The following is a 21,100-nucleotide window of genomic DNA, read 5'->3' on the forward strand; positions in this document are numbered from 1 at the left end:
AAATAATAATGTAATAGTTTTTTTTTTTTTTTTTTTTTTTTTTTTTTTTTTTTTTTTTTTTTTTTAAACATTCATGCCACCATTGCCGAGCATCAATTTCTAAAAAAGGAAAACCATTATTTCATTTTATCTAAAAATGAATAATCTTTTTTTTTTTTACAACTTTCCTTTTTTTTCTTTCTTTATCTGTTATATTATGTTCTTTGAAGCCACTTATGTACCTTCACCACCTTTATCTGTTGCTAGTATAGGTATAAAAGATCAATATAAAAATAACTGACTGCCTATATTTAAATATTGTATAGATGACAATGACATTCCGAGTATAAATGCTGAGTTACCGACGATGAATGACAACAGTGGTAAACAATCTATTGAATCTGATATTGAATCTGATTCAGATAAGCCAGTGGATCATGTTATATTTGTAATTCACGTAAGTTATAAACTGACCAACATTGTGTACTATTCAGTTACTTGACTATTTTTTTGTTTTGTTTTACATGTTTAGGGTATTGGACAGGTATGATGGATAACACGACTACCAATTTGCAAATAAATGACATGTATTCTTTCTTATTTTATTATATAGCAAACAGAACAATATGGTCACTTTTATGAACACAGTAAGAGATATATATATATATATAACAACTTATAGTTAGTTAAATAGATGAAATATATCTAAATAAATAAAAAAAAATTGTCTTTGTTAGTTGAAAATTTGCAAGAAACAACTAGACAAGTATTACAAGCCAAGATACCAGATCATAATGTACGCATTGAGCTTATACCCATTGAATGGCATCGACATATCCATGATCAAGTTGACCCTCTTCTTAACAAAATTACTTTGAAATCAATACCTACTATTAGACTTATCGAGAATGATTATCTTGCTGACGTTCTCTTTTATTTCTCTAAAGAGAGGGGCCAGACGATTGTTGACAATGTCACTCAATTATTTAATACGTCATATCATAACTTTATCTCTAAACATCCTGACTTTAAAGGGAAAATTATCATCCTGGGTTATTCCTTAGGTGGCATCATTACTTGGGATATTTTATCACACCAAAGAGAATTACAAACTAGGGAAGAAAAGGAAGCGTATAATAGCATGAACACCATCCAATTCTCAAAGTTGGATTTTAAGCCACATTATTTTTATGGATTAGGTTCACCTATTGGAGCAGTCTTGGTCTTTCGAGGTCAAGATCCAAAATATTATCATCCTGAATATGATATTCAATTTGAAAACATCTTTCATCCTTTTGACCCATTGGTATGTGGCTCATCAAGAATATATATATATATATATTTGTATATGTATACAGTCTACTAATAATAATAATAATAAAGGGTTATCGATTTGAACCTTTATTTAATGATTACTTTATAGATAAACCTGCTGTATTAATAGAAAGATCATTCCCAATAGGTCCCTCTTTCTCTTTTCCATCATTCCCCTCTACAGGTTTCTTTTCCTTTTTTTCAGGGAAACAACAAGAAAATAAGGCTGCAAAAACAATTTATAATGCTACTTCTGAAACTGCAGATAACCAAAAGGAACAAAAGACATCATCCTCTTTAGGATTTATGACTTCTTTATTTCAATACTTTTCGAAAGGGGGCGGTATTGTCGATTCTACTTCTTCAAAAGAACAAGAGTCAATTGTAGGTTCAGTAAATGCTGTTGCTGCTGCTGCTGCTGCCGATGATGATGATGACAATGATGATAAAAGTATAATTGCTGCTGCTGCTGCTGCTGCTGCCGTTGCAACAACATGTTGGGATCCAATACAGACTAGAGAACAATTGTTAGCATTACGTGATGACCTGGATAGAACACTAAAGAATCTGTCTATGAATGAAAAAAGAAAAAGACGACCAAAGACGATCAGGTCTAAAACGATTCATGCTTTAGAAGATGACTATTATAGCAGTAGCATATACTCTTCTTCGTTAGAACAAAACTCGGATGGTTCTGTTATGATGGATAAATTCATATCTAAAAATTGGCAAGAGAATGATCAGCAGCAGCAGCAGCAGCAGCAGCAGCAGCCAGCTACAAGATTAAAGCTTCGAAAGACAAAGACAACAGAACCAAGGATGGCAAGACATCATTTAGTAGAGATCTTAGGTATTGATGGTGTTTCTGTAGATGAACGAAGTCGAATAATAACAACCACATTGAATAAAGACAACAAAGAGCCTTTCCTAAAACCTAATAATCAAAAGTATGACTACTCTTTTGAAGGAAAGAAGAAGAAAGAAGAAGATGAATCCATGAAAGTTGAAGATCACTTGATAAATGAAAAATCAACAACACATCCTAATAATAATAATATTTGGTTAGATTTAGATAATGAGCTTAATAAACCAGGCCCTGCAATTACAAATCCAGGAGAGTCTAAAGCAGATGTAGCTCAAGATGCTACAGTTGTTGCTCATACAAACACAAAAGCTCAAGAGAAGGATAAACAAACAGATATTGAAGAAGAGATGGAGGTAAACAAGCTGCTACCAGGGAAAAGACGTATGGACTATGTTTTACAGCCTGAAAGTGTTATGTCAATGATTGCTAATGAATATCTTATTGGCTTACGTGCTCATTTCTCTTATTGGACGAACAAGGACTTTATCTGGCATATGTTACGTCGTATTGAAGTTTTAGAGGGGATGAAAAAGAAGCAGCAGCAGCAGCAGCAACATGATGATGAGTCATCTACTACTACCAGTAATTAATATTCATTGTAATAAAATAAACAAAAAACAAAAGCTGATACCATCTTTGTAATGTCTTGAAATTATAAATAAGAATAAAATCAAGAGTATAATATATAAAATAAAAGTCATCTTGTAAGAAGTGAGATGATAAATATCATGCAATTACTATTTATAACATATATGTGTATTATGTAATAGAGCTCATTTACTTCTATATATACAAATATATGAATGTATACATTTATATACAAATATATATGTATACAGATATATGTATTTGTATGTACATATAATTCTACTAGTTTGTTAACTATTACTGTCTTTTTTTTTCCAATTCTTAACTATAAAGTATCTTGTATATCTGCTGTTGTTCTATTACTATTATCATCATCGTCTATTATAGTAAATAACAGAGGGGTATCACACGAGTGAGTAGTGTTATTAGTATTACAAGAAGCTGTAGAAGAGGGTCTTTCCGTGGTAAGGGCTCTTTTCACAAAAGATATATTTGATGCTGATATAGCAGTTGAGCTAATCATATTGGAGGATAAAGAACGAGAAGAAGACGAAGAAACAATATGACTATTTAAAAAACGGCTACTGTTTGTATTATGGTTCATCATGAATGATGATGACGACGACGACGACGACGACGACGTTGTCTCTTGTTGAATTAAACTATTAGTAGGTAATAAAGAAGTATAAAAAGCAGTAGGATCATTATTCCATTGTATATGATCAGGCTGTTGTTGTTGTTGTTGTTGTTCAAATAAAATACTATTTATATCATCTTGATTCATCGTCATCATATCTCTAAAGTAAGTTGCGTTATCTTGAGTAGTAGTAGTAGTAGTGGTAGGGATAGTCACATCATGATCAGTCCAATGATTCCTTTGTCTTTTCTTTATTTTATTAAAAGTCTTTGGACTTATCAGCTTTTTATCTATAGTTGCTACTGTTTTCCTTTTATTTTTTAGAATCCTTTGTTCTTCATGAAGACGTAATTGAACTAAAATAGACTTTGAATCTTGTATCTCTGGTTCTGTATGTGACATCTTGGAGTCTATCTCTTGAAGCAGTAATGTCGTCTTTGTTTTAGTAGATATCTCTTTCTCAGTATCTTGATTGTTTGTATGAAGAATAGATTGAATCATATTATATTGGCTCTCCATATTAGACTCAATACGTCGAATTCTATCTTCAAGATTAGATATATTATTAATATAAGGATCGATATTAACTGCAGTATGCTGTGTCGCTCGAGATCTTCTGCTAGTAGGATAAGCACACAAGATACCTGTCGACCCACATCTAGAACAACTAGGATATAATCCATCACAACGTACCTATAATATAGAAATGTTAATATAATTTTTTTGTCTTTTTGTTCTCTTTATTCATTATGTATTTACCTTTTTATGATGACATCTAAAGCAGGCTATCGGAGCTCTTGATCGTTTTGCTTGTTGTGTTACTGAAGAAGAAGAAGAAGAAGCTCCTATACGAGTAACAGTGTTAGTTAATTGCTGCTTGTTATGATTTTGTTCTTGATTCATGGTTTTCTTTGAACAACTAGACATGAAATGGATATGAAAAGGAATGTGAAGGGTAGATGATGAATGATAGTATGGAAAGAAGAAGAGATGTATTTTTTTTTAATAATCTATACAGACAATATATATATATATATATATATATATAAATATATATAATATATATGCATAAACATATAAAATAGACGTTTCTATATATATGTGTAATATTTAATTATAGATAGCTAATGACTAATGCTTCATGTAACAGGGAGTCTATATTATGTTCCTTTTATTAATGTAGTTCAAGTTAAAAGATATCTATTCTTATTAATTATAATAGTAATAATATATATGCATCATATGTAGTGACACTTCTGTACGTTGTTATCTATATTTATAGAAAAAACTTATAGTAGTAAAGATCATATATATTGCTATATTATCTAAGAAAAGATGGATAAGTAGAATAGCCAAGCCAGCTTAGATTTTATAAAAAAAAAAAAAAAAAAAAAAAAAAAAAAAAAAAAAAAAAAATCGATGTACAGCATAAAAAATTATTATATTTCAACACAGTTTCTCTTGCTTTTCTTCATTGCAAAAATATAAAATGGTTAAATTTTCAGCTGATACAGTATTCACAGGTATTCTTTTTTTTTTTTTTTTTAAACCACAAAGCAACAATTTTTTTTCTTAATATATAAATATATAAAAAGAGAAAGAAAGAAAGAAAGAGAGAGAGAGAACTAATACATAATCACATGAAATAGACACTTCAGAATTAGATAAATTACTCTTTCAACAAGCACAACAAAGGATAGCTGAAGAAATCAATGAATTCATTGAACAATTTGAAGTAAAACAAATCATAAATGAATCTATTTAGTATTTGCCTAACTTTTAATTGTTGATAGACAAAAAATGATCTCATGACTGTAGACTTATTAGCGAAAACCTATAGTCAATTAACAACATGTGAAACAAAACTCTCTAATGCAACCAAACAAGCTGATGATAATCATCTATCGTCAACAGTGACGATTAAAACAGTAGCCAGCAAAACGCAACAAGTACAAGATATCCTTCAAAATTTGCTGCAAACAGTAGAAGCTTGTCAGAATCAAAAAAGAAACAGCCCCTTTTACAAAGAAAAGGAAGCTTATTTAAAAAAGAAAGAAGAACGAAGGAAGCAGTTGGAAAAGGAAATTAGAAAAGAATCCGATAAATTAGAAGAATTTTATGCAAAGAAGACAAGGGAGTCAATTTATAACAATATTGTTGGAATCCATCAATAAAGCAGATACTTGCTATAAAGAGGACTTCTTCTTTTATGTATGCTTTTAAAAGAAAAAAGAAAAAAAAAGTATTGATATAAAATACTTGGAATATTGTCAAGACGATAACTAAATAAATTTTGCTTTATTTTTATTTTTGTCTTCTTCTTGCTAACGCTCTTTGTCGAATCATGTCAATTTCTTTTGCTCGTCGTCTCTTATTATTTTCTTCTTCTTCTTTTCTTTTAAGTTCTTCAAATTCTTCTTTCTTTTGTATTTCTTCTAATTTCTTCTTTTTCAACTCTTCCTCTGCTTCTATATCCAGTGTTTCTGTACTCGCTTGTCCTTCACCATTTAATCGTGTCTGTGGTAATTTCTTGATACGTGATTGCCCTTCACCTTGCTTTACCCAGTCCCATACAATTTTACTTACACCTTTCATGACAGCTTTGTTCGTGTAAGTAACGTTAGTATACATAACCCAATCTAAATCTGCATATTGGATTTTATTTCGATCTAATAGTTCTGATGCAAGTGCACATTGAGGATGTAAATAGAGTGCAACTAGGGCAGTAGATGAAATTTCTTCAGATGTCGTTAGATGCTGGTCTGGTGAATAATGTGAGAAAACAGATCGATGAGCACCTTTGTTAGCAATATTCGTAAAATAGCCTGTCAAAAAGGACTTTAGAATAGGCACAGGATCTAGATTATCCCCACTTTCATTTTCCCCTACATGGCGCCGCTTATGGCTTGATTTCTTTTTATGTTTATTGATAATAGTAGGTGCATGTATGATTTTTAAATGAAGTTTGTCCATTACATCTATTAATTGTGATCTCACGTTTTCTGCCATTTCTAACACGCGAGGGTTTATATAATTCTCTTTGCACCATTGTCTACTTTTATCATGTCTTTTCCATTCATGCCAAACGTTGAGACAGGTCATATGGTCCCCTGTATGATGTGCAAATTTTAACTTGCAAGCTTCAGCCCTAATGGCTTCATTCTCTTCATCTTCATTGCCTTGTATTCGTCTTCGTTGTTGTGGTGAAACTGTTTTAAATAACTCAAGATCCCCTGCCATCATACTAACAATAATCAAGACTTCATAGCTGCATCCGTACTCAATTGAAGAAGCAATCAAAATACGAGCCAAAGGAGGAGAAAGAGGAAAACTGCTCATTTGATGACCTAATTTCGTGATCCTTCCATTTTCATCAATAGCTCCTAATAAATAAAGCTGCTTCAGAGCGTTTCTTACAAGCGACTCTTCAGGAGGATCAATGAATTCAAAATGTAATACATCTACAATATTGAGTGTTTTTAGTGAAAGAACAGTACTCATTAAACTACTTCGTTGTATTTCGGGAATTGTATTGGGCAGCATGTGTTCGAAACTTTCCTCGCTATAGAGACGAAAGGCCTTTCCAGGAGCTGTACGACCAGCACGACCAGCGCGCTGAATTGCAGCAGCTTGACTAATTTCTGTCACTAATAAAGCATCCATACCAGTATTAGGATCATACGATTTCTCCTTTGCAAATCCTGAATCTACAACATAACGAATACCAGGAATGGTAACGGATGTCTACACATAGCATGTGTTAGTTAATATATATATATATATATATATATATATACATATTTATTTACAGTTATAGTTTTATTCATATACCTGAGCGACATTAGTAGCAAAGACAATTTTACGTTCATTTTCACGAGGTAATTCGAAAACAGCTTTTTGATCATATGTTTCTAAACTAGCATAAAGTGGATAAACAACAGCTCTTGATACACCTTTCCCATGATCATAAAACCTCACTTCTCGTTGATAATTACATCCTCTTTCCTTTTCTAAAAATTGTTTACAAGCACGTTCAATATCCTGCTGTCCAGTTAAAAAGACCAAGATATCTCCTTTAGGTTCGCGGCAATGAATTTTCCAAGCTTGTTCAACTGCACGATCTACCATAGCTGATTTTAAACTAGCCATCGATTTTGTAGAAGCATCTAATAAAGGGTACACAACTTCAACAGGATAAGTTCTTCCCGGAATTTCAAAGATGGGGCAACCACCAAAGAAATCAGAAAACTTTGTCACATCCAGTGTAGCTGACATGATAAGAATCTTGAGATCAGGTCGTAATTGGTGTGTTTGTTTCAGGAGACCAAATAGAACATCCGTATCGAGTGTACGTTCATGCGCTTCATCAATAATAATCACATCGTATTGACTAAGTTTAGGATCCATAGTAGCTTCACGTAATAGTATACCGTCTGTCATATATTTAAGTTGAGTTGAATCAGTTGTACGATCGTCAAAACGAATGGTGTAGCCAATTTTTGATCCCAACCGAACATCTTGTTCTTCACTAACCCTTTTAGCAACTAGTTAAGAGAGAAAGAGTATGTGTGTTTATTATTTCAAGACAATATACATTTGATGAGCATAAAACTTATTTTTACCTGTAATTGCAGCAATTCGTCTATGAAAAGAAAGTCAATGAGCTACAATAAACAAGAAATGGAATGATTTACATGTTACCTTGGTTGTGTCACACCGATCTTTTTTATTTCAGACATTTCCTCTAAAATGTACTGAGGGATCTGTGTGGTTTTACCAGAACCTGTTACATTCAATTTATTAGACAAAGAGAAATCACATTGTTTTTTTTTCTTTATACCTGTTTCACCAATCACAACTAGAATGTTATATTCACGGATTGCGTCAATTAATTCATTCTTGTAATCAAAAGTTGGAAGACTTTCTCTTTGTTCTCGAATACGATCATTATTTGATCTCATTGAGCCGAATGGAAAAAAAAAAATAAGATAAATAAAAAAAATAAAATAAAATAAAAAAGGCAATTGAATTCTCTATTTTGCTTTTCAACGTTTGAATACTAGTAAAAAAAAAAAAAGGAGTTCCAAAACTGAGAAAACATCAAAATCCAAAAAGCGCATACTATGAAATTAAAGTAAAATAAAAATGCCCAATGAGCACGTAGCAATTTTATTATGCTGTATTGCCCTAATTAGGTCCAAAAAAAAAAAAAAAAAAAAAAAAAAAAAAAAAAAAAAAAAAAAAAAAAATGAAACATCTCAAGTGACAAGAGGGAAAAAGGCAGAAAAAAAAAGAACTCAGAAATAGGATACATATACTAGTCCATTAATACATCAGCTTCATACCAGAATTAACGGAAGAAGGAGGAGGAAGTGTTTGATGAAACAGATAAGCTATTTTCATGTAGAATAATACAGATTTGTTGGCCAGCAAACTAACCAAGGAAAAGTTAGTTGCGAGGACTTTGGTTTCTTTAAAGGCAATTGGTTAACGGAAAAAAAAAAAGGGAAATCAGATCATCAATGGTTAGAGGTATGCTAAGTCGACAGTGCATAGAAAGACATTGAATCAAGTATTCACAAGTAAAGTTCTCATCTGGAATGAAAATAAGAAAAAAAAACATGACTGAGGGACACCATCTGGAAGCCAAGCAAGGACTCGATTTGCACTCATTGTGGGTCATTGGTAACCATAGTATTGGATCCTGTTCCAAAGAAGGGCAGCAAGCTGAGATTAGTTTGGAATCGATATTGTTGCAAAGGCGATCAAAACTTTCTTGTAAAAATTGTTGACAAAGCTGCTTAAAAGCACGACGATCTAGAGTATTTAATACAGAAGTACATAAATGCCATAGGGAACACTTTGTGAGTTCATGTCATTGTGGTTGGCTGGGTAGAGGTCTCAATATGTAGCAATAGATGTTGTAATAAAGTACTTTAACGTAGCTCCCGGTGAACAAAGGAGAAATTTTGGTTGTAAAATTGAGATTTGATCTGCTATTGAACAAGATAAAGCATTACTTTGGCTGAAGATCGGGATAAACCGCCAAATATACAGCGAATACAATTATTTTGACAGAATTTCATTATTTTTTTTTTTGATATGGTTGTTATTCAGAATATTAATAGTGAATCTGTATTTCAACTGAGATTGTACTGTTTGAATGTAGAAGCGTAGAGAAAGTAAGCGATCAGGTACTTTGGAATTAACCACCAATTTGGTTCATGATCTTTATTGCTTTATTATCATTCTGTTGAATTAGTGCTGAAGTATCAAGAAGACTATCCAGTTTGATTGGAATAGGATCATTATTTATTCAAAGTAACTCAAATTCTGTAGTTTATTGAAATAAAATATCATCTTGAAGATAAAGACATGCATCTTGTGTTTTTAATAATTAGTTTTAACAAAGATGAAAAGAATAAAAAGTAGCTTAGTATTTATTATCAAGTTTTATTTAAGACTCGACGTCCAAATATTATCTTTCTTCTTCGGTAGTGAAAAGTGATCTAACTCAATTCCATCATCACTATCGATATTATCATCATTTTTTGCTAAAAATGATCCAAACATTAGGGTTGTATTATTATTATTAATATTAATATTATTATTATTATTAGTAGTTGCTATTTGCTGGTTTTGCTGTAATAAGTCGTTATTATTCATGTTTATAACTGCAGTAGTTGAACTGTTTTTTACGATTGATAAATGTCTGTCCGCTATTTTGCTATTATTTTCAAAACCAAGTGAGAATGAATTGGGTCTTGAATTTTTATCCTTTTCCGAGGTTGTTGTAAATAATAACATTTTATTCTTTCGTTTATATCTTCTTCTTATGAACCAAATAATCCAACCCAAGATTAATAATATGCCAAGACTACTAAATATATATATTGGAATTGCAATTGATTTATTCTTCGCAGTCCATGCCTTTATGGTGTTCACTATGGATTCAACAGAGAATAAGATGCATTGTATAGTATATGATTATTTTTGTAATACTTACAAGGCCCAGTACCAATGCAGACTCCTCCTTTACAAAATCCTGCTAATCCACATTCAGTTCCATCTAGAAATATACCACTTAACATTAAACAATTATTCGGTTCTTTGGGATCTGAACAGCTAATTAAACATGAATCTTGCTGGAATGAGCATTGCTCACTAATATTTTGTCGAAGCCCTCGTGCCATACATTGTTGATCTCGTGAAGTACAAATTCCTGAAGCACATTTCATTGTCCCGTTTGCACAGCTTGTTCCATCTTCACTATATTCATCTATTGGACATTGACTGGATTTACCAGTACAGTATTCAGTTCGATCACACTCAGATACACTAGGTCTACAAACAGTTTCTTTGGATGCTATTGCACATTTCAAACAGCATTGATGACTATAATCACTATTATATATGATAAGTTATAATTTACTTTAAATATATATGTGTATGTATGTATGTATGTATGTATGTATCATTATTGTATTACTCGCATATAGCATTTGGTTTCAATTTACATGTTCTTGCATAACAGCACTCACTATCTATTAATCCAGAATCACATTCCTCCCCAGGCTCTAATATTCCATTACCACAAAGCGAAAATGTACCTCCAACACGCAAGTCAGGTGCTAAAAAAAAGAGAGAGAGAGAGAGAAAGAAACGTCAATAATGAAATATTATTTTGTGTGCTCTTATATTTGTAGCTTACTTACATTTCAAGCAATAACCAATATTAGGAAGAGTATTACAAATATCTGATATAGAGCATGGACTAAAATCATTAGTTGTTACATTACTGGTAGGATTCATTATATAAGCTTCTCCTGCACTACAAACCGTGTTACTTAATGGACAGCAACCGCATTCTCCATGACAAGGACACATTTTTGCAGTACAGTCATGAATAGCGCCTTTTTTTTTTTTTTTTTTTTTTTTTTGGAGACACATATTGATTTATTATTAACATGAAGATTGGGAACTTGTAGAATGAATTACTTACCAAACCCATGACCAATTTCATGTGCAACTACTTTCCATTCATCCCTTGTTATAGATGATACTCCTGTTCCTGAAACCCATTCAAATGTTCCATCATCTTATAGAATTATTCTATAAGCATATATCGTTCATATACTAAATAACTATCTATATTTTTTTTTGTTCTATTCTTTACCTTCTACCTGCTGTGATACTTGAGTTTCACATAGCTGACCTAACCAAGCAATACCTACTTTTACACCCGTTCTAACGTATACATATATATTAATATGGAATAGTGAAAAATAGAAAAAATATATATATATATATATAATTTACGAGCATTTTGTCATGAGATGCCAAAGTGCTGCTCCATCATCTCCTTTATTGCCTCTCCAGAGACTAAAGTCACTTAGACGGTCATTAATAGTATAATGGCTTGAACATGCTTGATTCCAAGCCATCACAGATTTTTTTCTATTATTAAGATGAGTAGTTGTTGAAGATGGACATTCAGGTACAGATATCTGTAAATAAATTAGACCTAATGAAACATTAAATGTCCTTTCATAAACAGCAGAGGCAACGTTCCAATCATTAATTATTTGTAGTTTTGCATAACGAATGCTACCATATGATAAAACGTAGGAGCAATCTGCAGCAGCACCCATATAGGCAATCTTTCTTGCTGTAGGGCATCCCTGTGTTGCTATAATGTCCATATTCGAAGACGATTCAATTAAAGTATTGAAGAAGGATACATCAGTTCGTTTTTCCCATAAACTTGATAACGAAGTATTTATAATAGCGGGTAGAATTGGTGCAGTATGAGTTCCTGCCATACGTCGATTATAAGCCATCTCTTCCATGGCACATATACTATCTATTTTGTTATTTACTTGAAATATACGTTTTTCGAAATGATTTGTAACTTGATCTGAGTCTCTATAAATAATCATCTTTGTAGTATTAACTTCGGGATCATCTGTCCTTTTTGAAAGATGATAGTTTTTAGAAGTCTTAATATGATATATATCTGAATCAAACATGAATGCTCCTTCAAATATTGGGTATGAACTTCTATACCAAAAAAAAAGGAATCAATATTATATATATAGCCTTTTTTTTTTTTCTTACGGTGAATTAGTTAGTGTGATATCTTGTCGAAATATGATTCGAGCCCAGTTATGAGGTTGGTTTTTAATATGTCCCTTAAATACAAAATACTCATCAGGTATCATTCTTTCCGTTTCGGTTATCTTAGTATGGTTAAATAGAATAATTTGAGCATCAGGATGAAAGAGATCAAAATTGGGAAATAGTTGAAGCTGAATGTATGTATTAAAAGCAGAAAAGGAAAATAAGAAATCATCATTATTTTCTAAGGTTGCAGATTTGTCTCGTTTCCTAGGCTTGTTCCCCATTAAAACATGAATGGTTGGATCATGTATAATTTCAACTTTATTTAATTTCGAAGGTAATTGTGATGCTGTTACTATTCATAATAAAATTATATTTTAATTGTGATGCATCAAGAAATAATATATAATTAATACCTATTACTTGATCAACAAGAAAAAGAAAAGCTAATATTATATAAAAGTATGTTCCTGGATAAAGAAGAAACATTATAAGCTGCAATAGTAATAAGCTCTTAGCATTCCTTTTTTTGTAATTTTTAATAAATAGAAAAATGACTAAATTTTGTAATGAAAAGGTATTTGTATATACGTTAGGGTATAAAAAAAAATAAAAAAAGAAGAGAGAGAGAGAGAGAGAGAGAGAGAGAGAGAGAGAGAGAGAGAGAGAGAGAGAGAGAGAGAGAGAGAGAGAGAGAGAGAGAGAGAGAGAGAGAGAGAGAGAGAGAGAGAGAGAGAGAGAGAGAGAGAGAGAGAGAGAGAGAGATGTGTACAGAAATGGAGGGGAGGGGAAACACTACTGGTTTTTTTACATATCCTTGGCGTCCTTTGAAATTTAATTAGCAGCCTTTGACATACAACTCACAGAATTGAATAAGTGTTTTTTTTTTTCTTAAAAATTTCCGAATAAAATGGGAGAAGGTTTTGTCATTACAAAGGCACCCAGTCAAACATCCCTCCCCATATAATTGGTCTCTTTACTTAATTGCTATACAAGAAATTTGCCAAGGTATATCTCAATTGGTTACATTCATTGACTTGGACTGAATCAGCAAACAAATACAATAAAATCAGAACAAAGTGCATAGAGGGACAGATTTGATGTATTTAGGGGAAGCCGAACATTTCAGTTAACGTATGAGTAGCTTTAATTACAACAATAGATATTATTAATACATTTATATGTGATCTAGCCCTCATAACTAGATATATTAACCAGACATAATAGATATCAATAAATGTTTGTATATAGCTTAATATTAAGACACACCAATACTAGTTGTTTACAAGTTACAATACCCGGATCAAAATATATAAGAACAGTATATTCAACTCGATTCAAGCTATATATTTGAACATCTTTAATAAACAAAGAAAACAATAATTTATAGTGTTATTGGATAGATGCTGTCTTTATTAGGAACTAAGCTTTGATTAGTACTATTCTTAATTACTTCCATCAGCAAATCGCATCTTAGATAAATTTATATATGTTAAATACTCTTTAATAAAAAGAGAGTAAGAATTAGGTTTTTAATTATCTTCGAATAGTCATTATCTGATTAATCACTTGTAGTCTTTTTTCTGATCTGATCTAATCTTCTGTTGTGACTTTATCTTTGTTTCCTGGGAATACATCTTTGTTAATAAAGTATATAGATAGGTTGAAATCGTATCCCTTCTTTTATATTATTTGTCCAGATACTTTTAATTTGGGGTAATTAACTGTAGCTACCTTATTCTAATGATAGTTGAATTATTAATTGATATCAGACTGCGACAGCATATTATATATCTGAACAATACATCTTCCTTGGAGGTACAACACTTGGTAATCTGAACTCGAATGGCATGAAAGCCATTCTTGATAAATGTATCCAAGTAAAATCTATACAAGTTAAAAAGGACAATGGAAAAAAAAAAGGTACCACTTCAATTACTTATGTGATATTCACCGATGACTGTCTATGGCAATTACAACTACCAAAAAGTGGCAAATACTTGCAGTTGGCCATAAGTAGGTTGATGTCAGAAAGCAATTATTTCGGACACTTAACATCTAACACTATAAGTGAAAACTCGCTGTTTAATATTTCATGTGATATTACTACTGACTTCTTGAAATGTATAGAAGTAATGGAAGAAGAATTAAAGGAAGACAAGTTCTGTGCTGATGATAAATAATGCTTACTCCCTTTTTTTCTAGAGATGGTTTGAGAAGGAATTAACAGATATTATGAAACTGCTATTGAATTTGGAGCAACTCTTGCATTACGTTTGCATGAATATTGGCTTAGGGGATTTGGTTTTCTCTGTAGTAGATGATACACACTTCACTATAGGTAACAGTGATGATACTCTTTTTTTTTATTAGGGTGTGTATGATCTGATGAAGGATAAAATTCTTATAAGTAGCAACTCGCAGTTAGAAGATTCGATGGACTCTGATGCAGTAGAATTGAAAGATGTACTCAAATGCCCGTACCTTATTAAGTGAATTTGCGTTTAGATTCTGTACCTAAAATCCTTTCTTCCCCTCCCCCTTCTCCTTCATTCTAATAAAAGTTCCAATCAAATTTATTCATTTTTTCAACAATTTCATAATGAGATGTACAAATAAGAAACACCTAGGCAGACTTCTTGTGCAACAACTAGACGCAGAAGTCAATGATATATGATGTTTTAATGGGTGCCATCATAATGTCGAAGTTATAATGTTATTTTTAAATTTTTGAGAAGCACATATCCACACTCTATGCACTGTTTGGTAAAGGTCACTAATTGCAACATTAGAAGATGCTAATTTAAAAAAAAAAAAAAAAAAAAAAAAAAAAAAAAAAAAAAACTTAGTAAGATCATTGCAATTTGTCCAAAAAAGGGAATAGCTTCAAGCGGTACTATTTTAACCAATGGTATTGTAAAAATCATTTGTAAAATAAAACCGTGTCTTTTTTTTTTTTTTAGTCAGCTTTTGCTTTTTCTTCTTCTTCTATTCGTAATCAATGTCACAACAAGACGAAAGAATAGCCTATTTCACAACTTTATGTGAACAGTTATATAATCCAAAATCATCAGAAGAGCGTCTTCAAGTACAAAAAATTCTTGAACAATCTTTTCCAACATTTACAAACACGAATGTATTACCCTCAGATAATATAACAGCATTACATTCTTTTAATATTCATTCACCAACAGATACTGCTTCGGCACTTCGTATATTATTAGAATCTTCTCCTAGCCCATATGTTCAAATATTTGCATTAGGCCGATTAAAGCAGCTTATACAAACTCAATTTTCGTTATTCAATCAAGAATCAAAAATACAATTACGTAAACTTTTAGCATTACTTTACCTATAAATTGTCTATTAATTCTTGTTTCTTTTAGGTTCATTTTTATTACAGCACGCGTTTATACACCCTGATTTAGTACCTTTTGCCATTACTCATCTTGCTGCTGTTTTAGCCTCTCTTACTTTATTAGGTTGGACAGAAATCGAGCAATATAGAAATGTTCACAAAGATATACTTCAATTTATTCAAGTAAGTAAATACTATATACGCATCACTATTTATACTTACAATATTACCCTAAGGCGTCTGTTGATCATCGTATAGTTGGTTTACAAATTTTAGCAATTATGGTACAAGACATTAATCCACCTAGTTTTACAAGAAGTGCATCAAAGTTTAGAAAAGCGGGTAATATATACTTAAATTATGCGAAAATAGATAGAGATTAATGTATATATTAGCTGGTGAATTTCGTGACACTCAGCTGTTAGACATTTGTAAAACTGCATATAAAACATTAGAAGCATCAACACAGCATATCATTACTACGAACAACCAACAGCAAGAGCAACGTTTGCGAGAAGCTGCTTTAAATTTATTGATAAAATGCTTTTCATATGATTTTAATGGCACAAGTGTAGATGAATCAGGTGAAGATGTTGGTATTGTTCAGGTAATATATATATATATATATATATGTGTGTGTATACATTTACTGTTATCAAACTAAATAATTCTTACACACATGTATATACTATAAAAAAAAATTTTTTTTATAAAAAAAAAAAAAAAAGATTCCTGCTTCTTGGAAACCATTGTTAGAGGATCCTGAATTTTTAAATACAATGTTTAAAGCATATGACGAATTCCAACCTCCTTTATCTTCTAAAGTTATGGAATGTCTCGTTCAAATTGCCTCAGTTAGAAAGACATTATTCAGCGATCAGGAGATACGCTCTCGATTTGTCATGAGAATTATGCAAGGCATCCAGGACATTATTTTAACCTCCAGAGGACTTAATGATGCCGATAATTATAATGAATTTTGTCGTCTTTTGTTTCGTTTTAGAGCTTCTGTTCCCCTTAACGAAATGGTTGAAAAAGCTGGTTATTTAGAATGGATTGAATTGATTGCAGATTTTTCATTAAAAGCGTTTCAGTCTTGGAAGTTTGCCCCTACAACATCCATGTATGTTTTGAGCTTTTGGGCACGTATTGTTCAAAGTATGACATACTATCAACAATTAGGTGAAGCTGCTGTTGAAAAGTTAGGAAGAATTACAATAGAGGTAAGCCTTTTTTTTCTGAAAAACTATATATATAGTTATATGTGTAGTAATAAGCTTTACTGATGTCTATTAAGTTGGTTCGATCTTATGTTTCAACCACAGTTGAGTCTGTCCCCGTACGTATTCAAGAAGCTCTAGATGATCCCTTAGATAATGAGGAAACTTTAATCGAAACTTTGAATATGTTAGGACAAATTGCTCATTGTAAATACGAAGCTTCTAGCACCGCCATGATGGGATTATTTGACCCTATTACTGTTCAATACCAGGAACTAATCATGACAATACAACAACAAATGGCAAGTAATAATATTGAAGGGTTAAAAGAGGCTTTAGAAATTATTGAAAATAAATTTGCATGGCTTGTTTATATTATGGCTTCTTTTATTGGAAATAGATCAGTAAAGTATAAAAGATGTATTACATATCAGTATTATTTACTGTTTTTTTTTAGGCTTTCCTTAACTCAGCAGATTTAGACAAGATGGATAGTGAGATTACAACCAAAGTACTTCAATTAATGAATGTTCAACAAACTTTACTCAATCAACATGGTAATGCTTTCATGAACGAAAAATTGGATTTAGCTTTTATATACTTTTTTCAACAATTCAAGAAATCATATATGAGTGAATCTAATGGAAGAGATGTAAAATATTTTTTTAAAGAAAAAAAAAAGGCGTATGGGCATCTAATAGTTTTTATGGTGTAGATTTATTCAAAACTTTCGAAAGTATTCGGAATTAGTGATCAAATTATGATGCTGGATGTTATTATGCGTAAAATGTAAGCAAAAATAGAATAGCTATTGTTACATGTCGTGTGTATTTACTGTTTCTTTTCTTCTCATATATAGTGTTTCTAATCTGCAGTATTGGAGTAATAATGGATTATTAATTCAGCGTACTTTAGAACTTTTTAATGAGCTCGCTACTGGGTAAATAGATTTAAAGTCAAATGTATATTATAATGTATGGCTTACAGGTGATATATTGTGTATCATAGTTATGGAGCTTCTAAGAATCTTAGAAAGATAGAAACAACACGTCTAATAATGCAAAATCATATGGCAACTGAATTTGCTTTTTGTCAATCAACCAGTAATAAACGACAAGATGAAAATCGAATTTTATTCTTCCAAGTACTTTGTAAACTATTGTTTGCAGATGATAATGTAGATGAACGTACATTTTATGAGTTTATGAAGCCCTTCGATATTCGGTTTGACAATTTAGGTCTTTTGGATAATGTAGAAGCTTTTAGATTTGAAAATACTAGAGTAAAGTATTAGTAAAGATAAAATCTATAGCGTATAAAACTAACTATATATGTTTATATAATAGCGTGCTCTAAGGGACATTTTCGTGGATCTATGTGGATTCATTTCTCCAATGCAAACACGTCGTCATTTTAATTTATTTTTCGAATGGTTTTATGAAGGAGATTATAGTTCAATTTTGTTACGTGCTATAGAAGCATGGTCGCCAGACCCTATTGTTAACAGTCTTTTGAGTTTCTTTTCAGAATTTGTACATAACAAAAGTCAACGTTTATCTTTTGAAGTTTCATCTCCTAATGGTATCTTGATTTTTAGAGATGCTAGTCAAATTATTTGTTCCTTTGGTCAAAAAATACTTAATAAGCAGCAGGAATTAGGCATGATGGATAGTAGCAATGATGATATTTATGAATACAAATATAAAGGAATTTCAACTTGTTTTAGCATTATGTCTAAATGTTTAGGGGGCCGATATATAAATTTTGGCGTCCTTTGGTTATATCAAGATAAGGCTATTGAAGACGCTTTAAATATGATAATTCAACTTATGCTGAGCATCCCAATAGATGATTTGTTGGTAAGTGCTATCTTTTTCATTGTGTGATAAAAGTGATTCATTTTTTTTTTTTTTTAGAGTTACCCCAAATTATCGACTGCATTTTTTCATCTATTGGATGGACTCACCTATGAAGAATTGATGTCTATGCCCAGTCTTCCTTCTGATGCATTTGTCTATATTATGCAGGTCTGCGAACAAGGTGTTGAATCTAGCGATATGGTTATCCGTGGACATGCTTGTGCAGCAGTTTATAATATTTGTAGCTATTTAATTAAACAAGCAGAAAAGTCTGGGAGGGAAAAAGAAGTTCCATCAAGCACAAATACAGCAAGTACAAATTCCAATCGTAGAAGAAGTCAACAACTGTCTTCTTCTATGCAAGACAATCATTGGCTTTTAGCATATATTCATCAGCAATATCCTCAAACATTACCTACTTTACTGTATACAGTATTTAATCTGGTTTTATTTGATGATAACAGTGATCAATGGACGTTATCAAGACCTCTTTATGGACTTGTGTTCTTACAACGAGATTATATGGTTAAATATATTAACGCTGTTATTGAGCAACAACTTCCCGAGAGAAGAGCGTTTGTAACCACGGTAAGTTAAAAATAATTTTTGAATCCGCTAAACTCAACACTAACAAGTTTTTATAAGTCTTTAAATAATCTAATTGAGGGTGTTAATTGGAATTTTACACCAAGAGATCGTGAAAGATTTACTCAAAACCTATCTTCATTCCGAAGATTGTTAGGTTTAAATAGCATTGCATTAACGCCTTTATTAGCACCTCCATCTTTTTATTAAAATAAACTTTTTATGCCAATTGGCTATTGCTGTGGCTCAAAAAAGTAAGTCACAATAAATTTGGGTATTTTTTTTTTTTTTTTTTTGTTGAAAAAAAAAAAAGTTTACACTTTATCTTTCCTTGTATATATTTAACGTGTGTGTGTGTGAATAATGGAAGCAAGCAATAACGAAGTTACTAGATTATGGAGAGCTTTTCGTACCGCACATCAAATGGTTCACGATAGAGTAAAGATATTTACTTTTTTTTTAAAAAAAAAAATTCTATCAATTCATCTCTTTAACCAAAAAAAAAACACGGTATTAATAAATTAGGGTTATGTCGTATCTCAATCAGAACTTGATATGGACTTAGAATCTTTTAAACGTACATTTGCTCCATCTGGTGATGTTGAGTAAGTTTATAATTTTTTTTTCTGATTACTTTTATTTTTTTCGAGTAAATGATCTAAATCAAATCATTTTGTTAGTCGTGATCAATTAACATTTGTCGTTCAACATAAAGATGACCCTACTGATCAAATTCTTGTATTTTTCCCTAAAGATCCCTCTGTTGGTGTAAAGCCTTTGAGAGTGTAAGTCATTTGTATTAATATATACATATTTAAAAGTGTAATATTTACAAAGATGTTTGATTAAATAGTTTTGTTGAACGTATGGCACAACAACAGATTGCAAAGGGTATTTGTATTTATCAAAAGAGCATGACATCTTCTGCCAATAAGGTCATTCAGTCCTTGCCTTCTAAGCATACATTAGAATCTTTCCAAGAAAACGAATTATTAGTTAATATTACACACCATGTTTTAGTACCTAAACATGAAGTTTTGACAACTGAAGAGAAGGCAACTTTATTACAAAGATAGTAAGCATTTTGAAAAAAATAAATAAATAAATTAGATACTGACTTTTTTTTTTTACAAGTCGTTTGAAGGAAACTCAATTACCTCGTATTCAACACACTGATCCAGTTGCTAGATATTATGGTTTGAAGCGTGGTCAGGTAAGATATATATAAAAAATAAAAAATAAAAATAAGTACTTTATTTTTAATAATGTATTTTCCTTAGGTTGTTAAAATTTTAAGAGAAAGTGAAACTGCAGGACGTTATGTCAGTTATAGATTATGTATTTAAAAAAGAAAAAAAAGAAAAAAAAAGTATATTTGAAGGCATTGAACAATAATACACATAAACATATATTCGCACATAATAAAATATATAGTATTATATTTTTGGGTATTATATAATGTGCTTTTAAAATAAATGAATGTATATATCTAATGAAACGTATTTATTGTACTTTTTGTAAAAAGAAAGCAACTATATGAGCCCCAATATCTACTGCGATTTGAAACAAAAATCG

General features: G+C 31.3%; 9 protein-coding genes across 9 annotated transcripts; 5 read left to right on the top strand and 4 right to left on the bottom strand.

The window, feature by feature from the left end:
* Positions 1 to 196: 196 nt before the first annotated feature.
* BX663DRAFT_487054 (uncharacterized protein) lies at positions 197 to 2,748 on the top strand (the record flags this gene model as incomplete). The annotated part of the gene is made up of 6 exons (XM_051524713.1): positions 197 to 251; positions 306 to 436; positions 512 to 523; positions 593 to 626; positions 717 to 1,285; positions 1,363 to 2,748. 6 exons carry the CDS (start codon positions 197 to 199, stop codon positions 2,746 to 2,748), a joined length of 2,187 nt encoding a protein of 728 aa, XP_051382252.1.
* A 323-nt stretch (positions 2,749 to 3,071) lies between these two features.
* On the bottom strand, positions 3,072 to 4,286 carry BX663DRAFT_561823 (uncharacterized protein; the record flags this gene model as incomplete). Its single annotated transcript, XM_051531947.1, has 3 exons — positions 3,072 to 3,124; positions 3,182 to 4,076; positions 4,143 to 4,286. The coding sequence occupies 3 exons, from the start codon at positions 4,284 to 4,286 to the stop codon at positions 3,072 to 3,074; spliced, it is 1,092 nt and encodes a 363-aa protein (XP_051382253.1).
* A 574-nt stretch (positions 4,287 to 4,860) lies between these two features.
* Positions 4,861 to 5,625, top strand: BX663DRAFT_512314 (uncharacterized protein). Its single transcript, XM_051527994.1, has 3 exons — positions 4,861 to 4,906; positions 5,033 to 5,118; positions 5,177 to 5,625. Exons 1-3 carry the CDS (start codon positions 4,873 to 4,875, stop codon positions 5,555 to 5,557), a joined length of 501 nt encoding a protein of 166 aa, XP_051382254.1. The 5' UTR covers positions 4,861 to 4,872; the 3' UTR covers positions 5,558 to 5,625.
* Positions 5,553 to 8,401, bottom strand: BX663DRAFT_455928 (P-loop containing nucleoside triphosphate hydrolase protein). Its single transcript, XM_051523848.1, has 5 exons — positions 8,224 to 8,401; positions 8,085 to 8,166; positions 8,006 to 8,025; positions 7,215 to 7,927; positions 5,553 to 7,127 (listed from the first exon to the last, which is right to left on the bottom strand). The coding sequence occupies exons 1-5, from the start codon at positions 8,342 to 8,344 to the stop codon at positions 5,688 to 5,690; spliced, it is 2,376 nt and encodes a 791-aa protein (XP_051382255.1). The 5' UTR covers positions 8,345 to 8,401; the 3' UTR covers positions 5,553 to 5,687.
* Positions 8,402 to 8,856: 455 nt separating this feature from the next.
* On the bottom strand, positions 8,857 to 9,006 carry BX663DRAFT_436007 (uncharacterized protein; the record flags this gene model as incomplete). The annotated part of the gene is made up of 1 exon (XM_051523153.1): positions 8,857 to 9,006. The coding sequence occupies one exon, from the start codon at positions 9,004 to 9,006 to the stop codon at positions 8,857 to 8,859; it is 150 nt and encodes a 49-aa protein (XP_051382256.1).
* An 808-nt stretch (positions 9,007 to 9,814) lies between these two features.
* BX663DRAFT_455931 (Metallo-peptidase family M12-domain-containing protein) lies at positions 9,815 to 13,128 on the bottom strand. The gene is made up of 9 exons (XM_051523849.1): positions 12,920 to 13,128; positions 12,501 to 12,858; positions 11,703 to 12,443; positions 11,560 to 11,630; positions 11,386 to 11,481; positions 11,099 to 11,296; positions 10,873 to 11,014; positions 10,390 to 10,787; positions 9,815 to 10,327 (listed from the first exon to the last, which is right to left on the bottom strand). The coding sequence occupies exons 1-9, from the start codon at positions 12,990 to 12,992 to the stop codon at positions 9,837 to 9,839; spliced, it is 2,568 nt and encodes an 855-aa protein (XP_051382257.1). The 5' UTR covers positions 12,993 to 13,128; the 3' UTR covers positions 9,815 to 9,836.
* A 1,225-nt stretch (positions 13,129 to 14,353) lies between these two features.
* Positions 14,354 to 14,999, top strand: BX663DRAFT_487059 (uncharacterized protein; the record flags this gene model as incomplete). The annotated part of the gene is made up of 3 exons (XM_051524714.1): positions 14,354 to 14,635; positions 14,709 to 14,819; positions 14,877 to 14,999. 3 exons carry the CDS (start codon positions 14,354 to 14,356, stop codon positions 14,997 to 14,999), a joined length of 516 nt encoding a protein of 171 aa, XP_051382258.1.
* Positions 15,000 to 15,488: 489 nt separating this feature from the next.
* Positions 15,489 to 19,819, top strand: BX663DRAFT_512335 (armadillo-type protein). Its single transcript, XM_051527995.1, has 13 exons — positions 15,489 to 15,832; positions 15,890 to 16,044; positions 16,098 to 16,203; positions 16,257 to 16,468; positions 16,590 to 17,084; positions 17,159 to 17,485; positions 17,539 to 17,733; positions 17,797 to 17,870; positions 17,941 to 18,021; positions 18,090 to 18,363; positions 18,428 to 18,940; positions 18,998 to 19,528; positions 19,586 to 19,819. Exons 1-13 carry the CDS (start codon positions 15,505 to 15,507, stop codon positions 19,733 to 19,735), a joined length of 3,441 nt encoding a protein of 1,146 aa, XP_051382259.1. The 5' UTR covers positions 15,489 to 15,504; the 3' UTR covers positions 19,736 to 19,819.
* A 129-nt stretch (positions 19,820 to 19,948) lies between these two features.
* BX663DRAFT_531560 (RNA polymerase Rpb5, C-terminal domain-containing protein) lies at positions 19,949 to 20,871 on the top strand (the record flags this gene model as incomplete). Its single annotated transcript, XM_051530389.1, has 6 exons — positions 19,949 to 19,963; positions 20,051 to 20,130; positions 20,206 to 20,310; positions 20,379 to 20,600; positions 20,660 to 20,738; positions 20,806 to 20,871. The coding sequence occupies 6 exons, from the start codon at positions 19,949 to 19,951 to the stop codon at positions 20,869 to 20,871; spliced, it is 567 nt and encodes a 188-aa protein (XP_051382260.1).
* Between the last annotated feature and the right edge of the window lie 229 nt (positions 20,872 to 21,100).

This window comes from Cokeromyces recurvatus, assembly GCF_025118155.1.
Source record: "Cokeromyces recurvatus strain NRRL 2243 chromosome Unknown BX663scaffold_15, whole genome shotgun sequence".
In the NCBI taxonomy this organism is placed as follows: domain Eukaryota; kingdom Fungi; phylum Mucoromycota; class Mucoromycetes; order Mucorales; family Mucoraceae; genus Cokeromyces; species Cokeromyces recurvatus.

What these genes read in the sequence shown, in the direction of transcription:
- BX663DRAFT_512314 (XM_051527994.1), top strand. Translation starts at nt 4,873, where the DNA reads ATGGTTAAATTTTCAGCTGATACAGTATTCACAG. An exon ending in AGCTGATACAGTATTCACAG is followed by an intron (nt 4,907 to 5,032) that starts GTATTCTTTTTT and finishes CACATGAAATAG; the next exon opens with ACACTTCAGAATTAGATAAA. An exon ending in AATTCATTGAACAATTTGAA is followed by an intron (nt 5,119 to 5,176) that starts GTAAAACAAATC and finishes AATTGTTGATAG; the next exon opens with ACAAAAAATGATCTCATGAC.
- BX663DRAFT_455928 (XM_051523848.1), bottom strand. Translation starts at nt 8,344, where the DNA reads ATGAGATCAAATAATGATCGTATTCGAGAACAAAGAGAAAGTCTTCCA. An exon ending in AGTTGTGATTGGTGAAACAG is followed by an intron (nt 8,167 to 8,223) that starts GTATAAAGAAAA and finishes TGAATGTAACAG; the next exon opens with GTTCTGGTAAAACCACACAG. An exon ending in ATCGGTGTGACACAACCAAG is followed by an intron (nt 8,026 to 8,084) that starts GTAACATGTAAA and finishes TTCTTTTCATAG; the next exon opens with ACGAATTGCTGCAATTACAG.
- BX663DRAFT_455931 (XM_051523849.1), bottom strand. Translation starts at nt 12,992, where the DNA reads ATGTTTCTTCTTTATCCAGGAACATACTTTTATATAATATTAGCTTTT. An exon ending in TATTGGTTATTGCTTGAAAT is followed by an intron (nt 11,015 to 11,098) that starts GTAAGTAAGCTA and finishes TCTTTTTTTTAG; the next exon opens with CACCTGACTTGCGTGTTGGA. An exon ending in AAACCAAATGCTATATGCGA is followed by an intron (nt 10,788 to 10,872) that starts GTAATACAATAA and finishes CATATATAATAG; the next exon opens with TGATTATAGTCATCAATGCT.
- BX663DRAFT_512335 (XM_051527995.1), top strand. Translation starts at nt 15,505, where the DNA reads ATGTCACAACAAGACGAAAGAATAGCCTATTTCACAACTTTATGTGAA. An exon ending in GTGAATCTAATGGAAGAGAT is followed by an intron (nt 17,734 to 17,796) that starts GTAAAATATTTT and finishes TTTATGGTGTAG; the next exon opens with ATTTATTCAAAACTTTCGAA. An exon ending in GAAGAGCGTTTGTAACCACG is followed by an intron (nt 19,529 to 19,585) that starts GTAAGTTAAAAA and finishes AGTTTTTATAAG; the next exon opens with TCTTTAAATAATCTAATTGA.